Source organism: Neomonachus schauinslandi, chromosome 1, assembly GCF_002201575.2.
Source record: "Neomonachus schauinslandi chromosome 1, ASM220157v2, whole genome shotgun sequence".
In the NCBI taxonomy this organism is placed as follows: Eukaryota; Metazoa; Chordata; class Mammalia; order Carnivora; family Phocidae; genus Neomonachus; species Neomonachus schauinslandi.
Genome location: NC_058403.1, coordinates 172,809,218 through 172,821,511, shown reverse-complemented (window position 1 = coordinate 172,821,511; position 12,294 = coordinate 172,809,218). Strand labels below are relative to the sequence as shown.

The following is a 12,294-nucleotide window of genomic DNA, read 5'->3' as shown; positions in this document are numbered from 1 at the left end:
GGGTCATGACCTGAGCCGAAGGCAGTCGCTTAACCAACTGAGCCACCCAGGCGCCCGCTCCTGTCTTTTTTTTTTAGAAATTTTATTTATTTATTTGACAGAGAGAGGGCACAAGCAGGGGGAGGAGCAGGAAGGGAGAGGGAGAAGCAGGCTCCCCGCTGAGCAGGGAGCCCAGCTGGGCTCCATCCCAGGACCCCGGGATCATGACCTGAGCCAAAGGCAGATGCTTAACAACTGAGCCACCCAGTTGCCCCTCTTCCTGTCTTTTCCATATGTAATTTGGAGATTTATAATGCAAGAGGCAATGCTTGTTTATTTGAATCTTAGCCTTGGAAATTACCTTTGCACAAAATCTAAGCTCTAGACAATTAGACTTGAGCTCAGCAAGTTGAATAAACATTAAGAGACTTGCTAACTCTGAACTGAAACTTTTCTTCTGAAATACTCAATCTGAATGTGAATAGAAAAGGAAGTTAGTCTCTGACTATATAATGTGTTTCTTTTTTTTTTTTTTTGAAGATTTTATTTATTTATTTGACAGAGAGAGACACAGCTAGAGAGGGAACACAAGCAGGGGGAGTGGGAGAGGGAGAAGCAGGCTTCCCGCTGAGCAGGGAGCCCAATGCAGGGCTCGATCCCAGCACCCTGGATCATGACCTGAGCTGAAGGCAGACGCTTAACGACTGAGCCACCCACGCACCCCTATATAATGTGTTTTTGAACCATTTTTCTGATGGCCACCTTAAGTTACTTCACATAGGAGTTTCACATCATACACTTTGGGCAGCCCTGCCCTTTTAATTCACCCCTAAGTGAGAATTCCTTCTCCATTGTCCTTGACAGATGGTGGAGTCTCTCTTTGAATATTCTTTCTTCTTAAGGAATTCCAACTACCTGTCTTGTAGATGTACAGATTTAAAGTTCTCTTTAAATCAAGCTGAAATCTCTTAGCCTATACACAAAATGTATCAGCCTAGTTGTAGATATTCAGGTCAAGAACTGGAAATTATTCATCTTTAGTACATTCTTTTGGTTTGAGTGTGCAGTGCCAGATTAAGAGCAAAGTTCTTGGTGATCCTTATGGGAAAGAGGTTAATAATCTTACATCTTTTCCCCAGTAGCAACAAAGAGGCAATGGGATTCCTGTTCAGATTCCTGACCATATTCTCTGGGAATATACATTTTCTTTTCCTCTTTTCTCATTTAGTTCATCAGTGGTAAAGAATTTGAAAGTTTATATTAATCCATAGCACACATTTTTTATTCTGGTTGTCTCAATTACTTACGCATTTTCATTCTGTAAATGTCCTTAGACAACAATTGTTATAAAATGTTAATGACATGTTTTCAGAATAACTGAATATTATCCATTTATTTCAGTACTCTAGAGCACTCACTAGCAAATGCAACTAAGGCAGGTATCCAGTTTGAATGTCAACGAGCCTGGTGTCTCTGTATTTGGCCTAATTATGGAGGAAAGGATTTATAATGTAGAATATATATTCTTATAAACACTCAAAGGTTATTAGTTTCATTCCCTGAGTAATTAGTTATTGCTGAGACTTTACAACCTTAGCAAATTTAAGGAAGAATAATGTTCTAATAAACAAGTTGTTCACAAGTTATTAGTTGATATCTTAGGGACTGTTGCTATTGTGCATCATCCCTCACCTTTTATAACTGTAATAAAATTTAAATAATGTGAATTTACAATAAGCTCAAGACTTGTTCTACTTAGAAGCAGTAGCAATCAGAAACAAGGTAAATGTCCATGAAGGTATGAATGTTTTTTGCATGTTGTTAAAATGTTTATGAATAGCCAATGGATAAAGACTGAACTTGGGCTCATGTACCTAAACTAGTAAAACTCAATTGACAGATTCATTAAATCAAAAAAAAATTTTAGAATTGGAAATAGCTTTGAGTTATTATTCTAGGCTGGTCATCAATGCTTAAAATGTGACCCATGGATCTCTCAGGGTCCATGAAACAGTATTTTTTTTTTTCTGAATGGTTATTGCATAATGTTACAAAATTCTACATGGTTAAAAAGAAGCCATGGATGGGGCACCTAGCTGGCTCAGTTGGTGGAGCAAGCAACTCTTGATATCGGGGTTGTGAGTTTGAGCCCCACATTGGGCATAAAGATTACTTAAAAAAATAAAATCTTAAAAAAAAAAACAACTCATGGGTAAAACATGTTATTATAATAGAATATGAAAAGTTCACTGATATGATTTCAGATTCCATATTGTAGTAAATGTTTAAGAAACTACCACTTGTTGAGTTTTGGTGTACTATTTAAGAAGAATGTTCACAATCATCAGAGAGGATGATAAAATATCTCACCCTTTTTCAAGTACATATCTATGTAGAGCTGGATTTTCTTCATATATTTAAGCAGAACAACTTTTGTGACAGATTGAATGTAGAAGTAGATGTGAGAATCCAGCTGCTTTCTATGAAGATTTTAAAGGGATTTGTGATAATGTGAAAACAATGCCACTGTTCTCTTTGTATTTCATGTTCTTGATAAAATAGGTATTTATTTTAACATACAAGATTATTTAAGATGGATTAATAAATAAATTTGTATTTTTTTTTTTTATTTGAGAGAGAGAGAGTGAGAGAGAGAGAGAGAGCACAAGAGGGGGGAGCGGGAGAGGGAGAAGCAGGCTCCCCGCCGAGCCGGGAGCCCGATGTGGGACTCGATTCCAGGACTCTGGGATCATGACCCGAGCTGAAGGCAGTCGCTTAACCAACTGAGCCACCCAGGCGCCCCTAATAAATAAATTTTTAAAAGGTTTCTCAGCTTTAATTTCTAATATGGTAAAATATTGTTAGATATAAACCAAATGAACAAAAGCCCCTTGGGACTTCCTCTAATTTTTAAGAATGTAAAGAGATCCTGAGACCAAAAAGTCTAAGAACAATTTATTTATCCTGAATTCCTAACCTTACAAATGAGAAAATAGAGTGGTTCAGGGCCTGGGTTTGTAACTGGATTTAGGGCCCTATTTGTAACTCCACTGCGGAATATTACTTACCTAAATCAGATCAGTACCTTTCTGCAAATTGCTTTTCTCAAAACATATTTGCTGAAATCAGGTTCCTGCTGCTGAATCGCTTACACTTCCTTATGAATTCAGTGCTGTCCTTTTCCTTACTAGAGGTTGTGAGAATGATAATAAAGTGGTAATGTATCAATTTGAAAACTGTTGAGTGCTCACTGACAGTAGATCTTTACCTATTATCTGTGTCCCATTTCAAAACCTAACCCATGTTTGTATCTTCAGAATTAGTACACTTACTTTATAAACACAATTCTCTAATGCCATCCAGCTGCTTCACTTAGTGAGAGACAAAGTCACCCACCTACTTTTTAAGTTTGTCTTGAACATTATTTAACTTGAGAGACACTAAAAAAGTTTATCACAAGTGAGGAGATATTTGAATATGTAGAATACATTTAAAAATACCATTATTTATTTTTATTGCTGATTGTTAGTGTTAAATTCTAAGGGGAAGAAAACTAACCCCAAGCCCCCAACAATAGTGAAAGGATAATTTATAAATGGGGAATGACAAATAATAAACAAGTTTAGGGAAAAACATTTATTAATAAAAGCAATAAGTAGAAATAAAAATAGAAAAAATAGAATGAGGATGTTATAATTTCCTTTGTAATAATTAGCAAAATATTTTTTATAATTTTTAAATGTCAGTGTTCATTTGTGGCAAGGATGTTGGAAACTGCTATATTCATATGTTGTTTATAGTAAATATCCTCTTGTGAAATGATATCATCATTTATCCAGAGTAAATACTATTTGTGTCTATACCTGGAAATTTATCATAAGTCACTAATTCAATAAAGGAAAAACTTACATGCTTGAAAAATTTATATGGCTATGGAAGTACATGTTACCTGGAAAGAGAAAAATGAAAAAAATCAAATGTCCAATAAGAAGAAAATTATCCAAGAAGTGATCACAAAACAATGAGAATAAATAATGTAAAATTGGTAAATTAATTATAATGTCTTAGAAAACTATAAATTAAAAAAACTGTTAAAAATGACTGAACTAAATAAAAATTTATATACACACATCAACAGACTAAATGTCAATAATTTAAAAATAGAGATTTTAAAGTTGTAATGATATGGCAATTTTTATTCTGCTCTAAGTGGTTCCTTTATTCTAGGTTTGAATAAAATGAACACCTTTGGTAACATGAAATGAAATGTTATCAGTGAAGTATATTCTTTAAAATTAAGTACATTTTTCATAATCCAATTAAAAATGGGCAGAAGACATGAACAGACATTTCTCCGAAGACTTACAGATGGCAACAGACACACGAAAAGATGCTCAACATCATTAATCATCAGCAAATTAAAACCACAATGAGATATCACCTCATACCCGTCAGAATGGCTAAACTCCAAAACACAAGAAACAACAAGTGTTTGATGTGGAGAAAAAAGAACGCCCATACACTCTTGGTGGGAATGCAACCTTGTGCAGCTGCTGTGGAAAACAGTATGGAGATACCTCAAAAAAGTTAAAAATAGAATTACCATATCATCCAGCAACTCCACTATTGGGTATTTACCCAAAGAATACAAAAACACTAATTTGCAAAGACATACGCACCCCTGTGTTTATTGCAGCATTATTTAAGTAGCCAGATTATGGAAGCCCCCCAAGTGTCCATTGATAGGTGAATGAAGAAGAGGTATATATATACAACAGAATATTATTCAGCCAAAAAAAGAACGAAACCTTGCCATTTGCAGTGACATGGATGAATCTAGAGGATATAGGCTAAGTGAAAGAAGTCAGTCACAGAAAAACAAATGCCATATGATTTCACTCATATGTGGAATTTAAGAAGGAAAACAAACAAACAAGGAAAAAAGAAACAGACCAAAAAACAGACTCTTAACCATAGAGAACAAACGGATGGTTACCAGATGGGCAATGGGTGAGGGGATGGGTAAAATAGATGAAGGGGATTAAGAGTATACTTATCACGATGAACACTGAGTAATGCATACAATTGTTGAATCACTGTATTGTACACCTGAAACTAATATCATACTGTGTTGACTACACTGGAATTAAAAAAAAAAAAAAAATGACCCAAGGGCAAACCTAAAACAATTAATAAAATATATTTTTCAAAGAGGAAGTCAGATTTGTTCTGTAATTTTCACTTTTTTTTATAGTTCTCTTACTTTTATAGTTCTCTTACTTATCAATATAGAAAGCATGTTTCAATTGTTTCTGTTATAGCTAAATTCACCCGACCTAGTATTTGAGGACCACGTTCTTTAAATACATATTTTGATATTTAGTTCAACAGGTTCCAACAATCATAAAACAGTCAAAAGTGCAAGTTGCCTTTCCCTTTGATGAATATTTTCAAATTGAATGTGAAGCTAAAGGAAATCCAGAACCAACGTGAGTATTCTTGCAAATGAAGTAATTGTTTATATGTATATAATCTTTTTTTTAAATTTCTTTGTACTCTGACCATTATAAGGTTGTTGGACTATAAATCTACATATGATTAAAGATAAGAGTTGCCAAAAGAATAATAGCTATTTTTATGAAAATAAAGTTTGGTTATTTTACATATGTTCTCCTGGAAGTTGAAATTATTTTTACCATAAATAAATTGCCTTATGTTAAATACTTAGCGTAGGTTTTGGCACCATGGAAATATTCAGTAATTCCTTACAAGTGAACAAGGTAGTCAAAGCCCAGAAGATCTTTTATTCTAAAGGTAGCATTTGTTAAGCTGAAAGTTAATATATTGATAAATGACATTCTATATATAATTATTATTGCATGTCTTTAAATGTAACATATCTTTTTTTTTAAAGTGACACATATCTTATTCAGCGAGTAGGTTGTTACTTGATATTTTTTAAGTTATCATAGAAATATTTAATCATCCTGAATGCTATCTGCATGGTATATTGTTATCTAGTGTTTTCTTAATTAAATAATTGTTACTGTAGGTGATCATAATCAGTGATGAAGTTTTTTCAAAATACCTCCTATACTTTGGAAGGAAGAAAGAAATGTGTGTGTGTGTTGGGAATGAGGAAGGAGAAGTTGTAGAGAGAATTCTAGATTTTAATGTAGGTGATTTGAAGATGGGCAACAAAGCTACATACTTGTACTGATTTGCTTAATTCATTTATATCCACTAAAGATACATATTTAAGGAAAATTAATTATTTGAAATTGTATTGTGACTAACATTATTATTGCCTGAAAAGCTGATGTTTTAAAAATCATTCTTAATCATTGACATGTTGAATTATCATTATTATCTATATTTTACCAAATGGGATATATTCAATTAGTATATGTAAATATGGATAGAATTATATGAAGAAGAATTTAGTCAGTCATTATGGCTGGATCAATATGGATCAATCAGTATTATGATATATATTAATAGTAATGAACTGAATTATTGTATCAAAAGATAAAACCCTACAATCACCAGAGATGATTAATGATCAAATTTATCTATTATGTCTATAACCAGTATGAATTTAATTATGAAATACTACTAGCATTTACAATAAATTCAGAAATAAAAATAGAATGTTTGGTATCATTATTACTTATTTTCCTAGAGCCATGTCTAATATAATTATGCAAAAAAATAAAATCTATACATATGAGACAATATGATTAATATTATTATTATTATTATTATATAATTTGTTATTCTATCTATTCGCTAGACAAAAACAAGCTTTTATAAATACAAAGGGTTACACTGAAGTGGTCAATTATAAAATGATTTAAAAATTAAAAATAAATTTTAAAAAGCTTAATTGATGTCCATACAAGGCAGTTAGAAAATAATTGGGAAACAAGAAGGAAAAAATATCCCATCACAATAGCAAAAGGAAAAAAATCCAGCAGTCTTAACCGTTAGTGGTAATAACATAAACAAAAACAATATCAAATACTATGTAACAAGAACTATGTGGGATTTAAATTGGGGGCAGTGTCTATAAAATTCTACCTAGGATCAGGAAAGAAGATTTGAATGAATGAAAAGACGTAACACATTTCCAAGTGGAAATGTTTAATTCTGTATAGGTGAAGTGATCCCATTCAACATAGTGGAATTTAAAAGAACAGATTCTTTGTGTTCTTTGTAAGTAAAGCCAATAAAACATAAAACAGAGAGAGAAGACGTAAAAGAACTGGGGTTGGAGGAGAAGGCAGGCCTGCTCCTAACAAAAATATGTGTCCCATGAAGGTTTGTTATTCCTGGCGAAAGAATAAAGATAGTTTAGTGTAAGAAAATGGTGTCCTGAAACATTCCACAATTTGCATGGATAATTCATATATGAAATACTGAATAAAATCAAATTGGGAATTCATTATGAGATTGATAAGATTTTTTTAAAAGGCTTTTTTTTTTTTAAAGATTTTATTTATTTATTTGACAGAGAGAGAGAGACAGAGAGAGAGGGAACACAAGCAGGGGGAGTGGGAGAGGGAGAAGCAGGCCTCCCGCGGAGCAGGAAGCCCGATGCGGGGCTCAATCCCAGGACCCTGGGATCATGACCTGAGCTGAAGGCAGACACTTAACGACTGAGCCATCCAGGCGCCCCTAAAAGGCTTTTTATAGCCTCATCCACAGAAACTACACACTGGGGTGGGAATTTAACTATGTATATTTTTTTCTGGAATACAATTCTGCAACACTTATCAACAGTTTCTATAAAAATTTTCTTGTTATTGGTCTATCATTCTTACTTTGAAGAGATTGGTCTAATGAAATATTTGGATAAGTGCCAAAAAATAAATTATGTTAAGGTTGTTTACCACAATTTGTTTGTAAAAGGGGAAAAATGCAAATCATTAAGTAACTTAAATAGTAATCATATGACAGAAGATAAAGTTGTCATAGAAACTGGCTTTAGTAGCATTGTAATAATTGGAAAAACTTAGTTGGCGAAATTTTATATTTTTGTGGTCTCAAATATGTTACTAATATGTCTAAAAATCTAGATAGGAAATGTGACCACATTCAATAGTACTTGTTTGTTTTTTTAAATTTTGAGTGAGCGCTTCACACACACACGTGATGCCATTTTATATGTTTTTAGATTTAGTAGTCTTCAAGTATTAGTAAAATACCTTTCTAATTGAAAAAATTAAAAAATAACTTTAAAAAGAACAGAACAAAACCTATCTTGAATTTCTGTTTTCTCAGTTGTTAGAGCTTTTTTATGGCTTGGTCTTACTTCAGCGTGCTATAATAAAAATGCCACAGACTGGGTGCCATAAACAACAAATGTACATTTGTCACATGGTTCTGGAGGCTGGGCAGACCAAGATCAAGGCCTTCCCTGATTTGGTGCCTGATGAGGACCTGCTTTCTGGTTCATAGACAGCTGTTTTCTTGCTGTAACTTCACATGGCAGAAGAGAGCAAAAATGCTCTCTGGGGCCTCCTTCATAAGGATGCAAATCCCATTCATGAGAACTCCACCCTCATGACCTGATCACCTCCCCAATCCTCTACCACCAGACACTCCTACATTAGGGATTAGGCTTCAACATATGAATTTGGGGGAGACATAAACATTCAGTCTATAGCAACTTACAAGATTTCTCAGACTCTTCTGAGACTTTTTTTGTATTCTGTTACATAGTCCATTAAAAATATTTTTTTTTACCATAAAATGTTTTTGTTTTGTTATTTCTGTGCATTTGTTTATTACCACTTTAAAATTAGGAAGTATGTTTTGACTTTTCAGGATTGTTTACTTTAGTTTTATCTTACAGATTTATGTGGACTAAGGATGACAAGCCTTTTGATCTCTCTGACTCTCGGATCATTGTATCCAACAACTCAGGAACCTTTAAGATCCCAAATGAGGGGCACATATCTCACTTTCAAGGGAAATACCGCTGCTTTGCTTCTAATAAACTGGGAGTTGCTATGTCAGAAGAAATAGAATTTATAGTTCCAAGTAAGTGTTACAATGGAGATTTCACTTTACAAATGTTTTAGTGTTGAGTAAAATAATGACACATTCTTAATTTAATTACCAGCTTATATATGCCCTATATTTCTTTTTTTTCCTTTTGTTAATTTAAATCCAATTGATTAACATATAGGGTATTATTAGTTTCAGAGGTAGAGTTCAGTAATTCATCAGTCTTATATAATACCCAGGGCTCATTACATCATGTGCCCTCCTTAATGCCCATCACCCAGTTACCCCATACTCCCACCCCCAATGAAACCTATATTTCATTTCTAAGTGAAACTATCCTCTAGGTCTTGATACTTAAAAGTGGATGATCTTTTTTTTTTTTTTAAGATATATTTATTTGTTTTAGAGAGAGAGAGGGAGCAAGAACGAGTGGGGGGAGGGGCGGAGGGAGAGAATCTCAAGCAGACTCCACACTGAGTGTGGAGCCCAACTTGGGGTTCCATCTCATGACACTGAGATTATGACCTGAGCCAAAACCAAGAGTTGGACACTGAACTGAGCCACCCAGGTACCCCAAAAGTGGATGATCTTTGAAAGCAATATAAATTTGCTGTGTTTCAGTATTCTTACATCTAACATGGGGAAAAAGTAGTGTCTGCTTTGCCTCATAGGATGAGAATTAAGTTAAATACATTGGTTGGATGTGGCTTAATGATACTGCAGTAACAAGTACTCTCCAGGCCCCTGTGTTTATTCCCTGATTATGCAGTTGGCTGTGGGCCTTGTAGCTCTTCAGGGCATTTGTTCTCCATGAAGCCTCTTGGAGGTCCAAGCTGATAGAGATGGCATCATTCTGTGGCTGTACCATGTGAAAACTTAATGCCACTTTGGTCAAAGAGTCTGGGGCAGAGAGCATGAAAAATTACTTCCAACAAGAAATTGTGCAGGCAACTTCTTGTAGTTTGTTAGGGCTATGGCATATCCCATAGCCCTACTTAACTTCAGTAATATGAGTGCCCATTAGGGGAGGAGAACGAGCAATCAGTATATATTAATGTTTTCCATAAATAATAATCATGGAAAACTGTAAACTCTTTTACTGTTAAGGGTGATACTTATCAGTAACTATGATGAAGATTAAGTGACTTCCTCATTACCATATTTTTGCCTGTGCAGCATGGGATCACTGGTGACCAGCTTCCACTTTTGGTCTCTTGTTTTCCCTAATCTTAAGGTATCCAACATTATATGGTTCTAACTGAAATCTTTGCAAAGTAAATTCTTATGTAGAAAACTTTCGACAGCTTCCATTTGGCAATTTCTTCTTGCAGACTTGTAGATACTGAAGAGTTTCAGAGTCATAGACCTTCCAGGATGTGGACACTTTATCTTGGGGGCAGAGGGGGCGGGTGAGAATGTATACAATCCTCAGAAAAACAAATACTGAAAAACATGTGTGCCTTATCCTAAAAATTGGGACAGGCGACTGGATTTCAATTATTCTAAAGTCCTTATATAATTCTAGAGGAGAGAAGATAAATCAGATTTAGTCTTACAAGTAAAGTATGCATCTTAAGATTTATAAAGCAATTACATTAAAAGTATAGAGTAAAATATGAATGATTAAGAGCCTATGTTTGAGGGAGAAAAAGAAAAAGGTAAGAAATATGTGAAAAAGAAAAAACTACGCAAATAAATCCAAATATATAATTAATTGAAGATGAAAGTAAATAGATTAAATGCTTCAAGTTTTTGTTGTTGTTGTTGTTTTTAAGAAAGATAAAAATTGTTTACTGCATAACACATCTAAGTCATAAGGGTACAGAATTGCTGAAACTAAAAAATAGAAAAAATGTTCCAGATAAATGCTATTCAAAACAAAGTAGGAATGGCTGAATTATCAGTCAAAACAGAATTTATTTTTAAAAGGCTTCCTGAAGATTAATTCACTAGGCATATATAATGTTAAAATATATGAAACAAAATAGATTACAATTGGAAATGGGCACATCTATCATAATAATGAGAGGTATTAACATATGTATTTTATTTTTTGGTAGCTCAAGCAGAGAAAACATCAGTAAGCCTGCGGAAGATTTAAAGAACCCAAATATAAGGTCCATCTAATGAACACATAGAGAACATTGTACCTAAAACTGCAGAATGCATTTTTTTCAAAATTTGATGACATAATAGCTATGAAGTAAATATGACCAAAATGCAATTAAGTTAGAAATCAATAATAAAAACAAAATTAGAGAAGTCTTATATCTTTGAAAATTAATAAATGGAAGTCTAAGTAACTCATAGGTCAAATAGGAAATGGCAAAAGAAAATAGAACATAGTTTGAAGTGACAGTAGTAGAAATTCTACATAACAAAGCATGCTTTAGCTAAAGCATTATTTAGAGGGATGTTTTTCATCTTAGAAACATACATTAGAAAATAAGAAGATATGAAAATTAATAATCTAAGCTTTTTAGGTAGCATAATTTTAAGATGAAAATGCATGAGCTAATTTAAGGTAACATAATAAACTCAAAAGAGATTGAAGGGATAAAATAATACAGAAGCAGAACATAAATCCAACAAGCAGGGGTGCCTGGGTGGCTCAGTCGTTAAGTGTCTGCCTTCGGCTCAGGTCATGATCTCAGAGTCCTGAGATGGAGCCCCGCATTGGCATTGGGCTTCCCTGATAAGCAGGGAGTCTGCTTCTCCCTCTGCCCCTACCCCCTGCTCATGCTCTCTCTCTTGCTCTCTCTCTCTCTGAAATAAATAAATATCTAAAAAAAAAATAAATCCAACAAGGGGGTGTGAAACCTTTATAGTTGAAAAGTATGCACAATTATTGAAAAATATTTTTAAAAGATCCAGATACATAGAAAAAATATACCTTTTTCATGGATTTGAAGACTCAGTAAAGCTAAAATGTCAACTCTCCGTGACTTGATATATAGAATAATTGAAATCCAAATCTCTAGTTTGGTTTTGACATGTTTGTGGAATGTGACCAAGTGATTCACAATATATTTGAGGAGCAAAGGGCAGAATTTGGTAGAAACTCTTGAAGAATAAGAACAAGTCAAAAGGACTTGGCCTTATTTGATAACAAGGCTCAATGTAAAACTTTAGTGATTAAGCCAGTATGGCTATGAATGGGATTAGATAGATGGAACAGCATAGAGAACCCAGAAACAAACCCTTGTACATGTGAAAGCACTGAAAACACTAGCGTGGATTCCTTCCTTCCTTCCTTCCTTCCTTCCTTCCTTCCTTCCTTCCTTCCTTCCTTCCTTCCTTCCT

The 12,294-nt window shown here is 33.9% G+C and overlaps 1 protein-coding gene across 1 annotated transcript in view; it reads left to right on the top strand.

Moving 5' to 3' along the window:
- The window catches only part of CHL1 (cell adhesion molecule L1 like), a 209,000-nt gene that overhangs the window by 122,537 nt on the left and 74,169 nt on the right, over nt 1-12,294 (top strand). The window contains exons 5-6 of the mRNA XM_021694896.1: nt 5,363-5,468; nt 8,837-9,024. Of these exons, the coding sequence (XP_021550571.1) occupies nt 5,363-5,468; nt 8,837-9,024 (294 nt within the window). The remainder of the gene's footprint in view (nt 1-5,362; nt 5,469-8,836; nt 9,025-12,294) is intronic.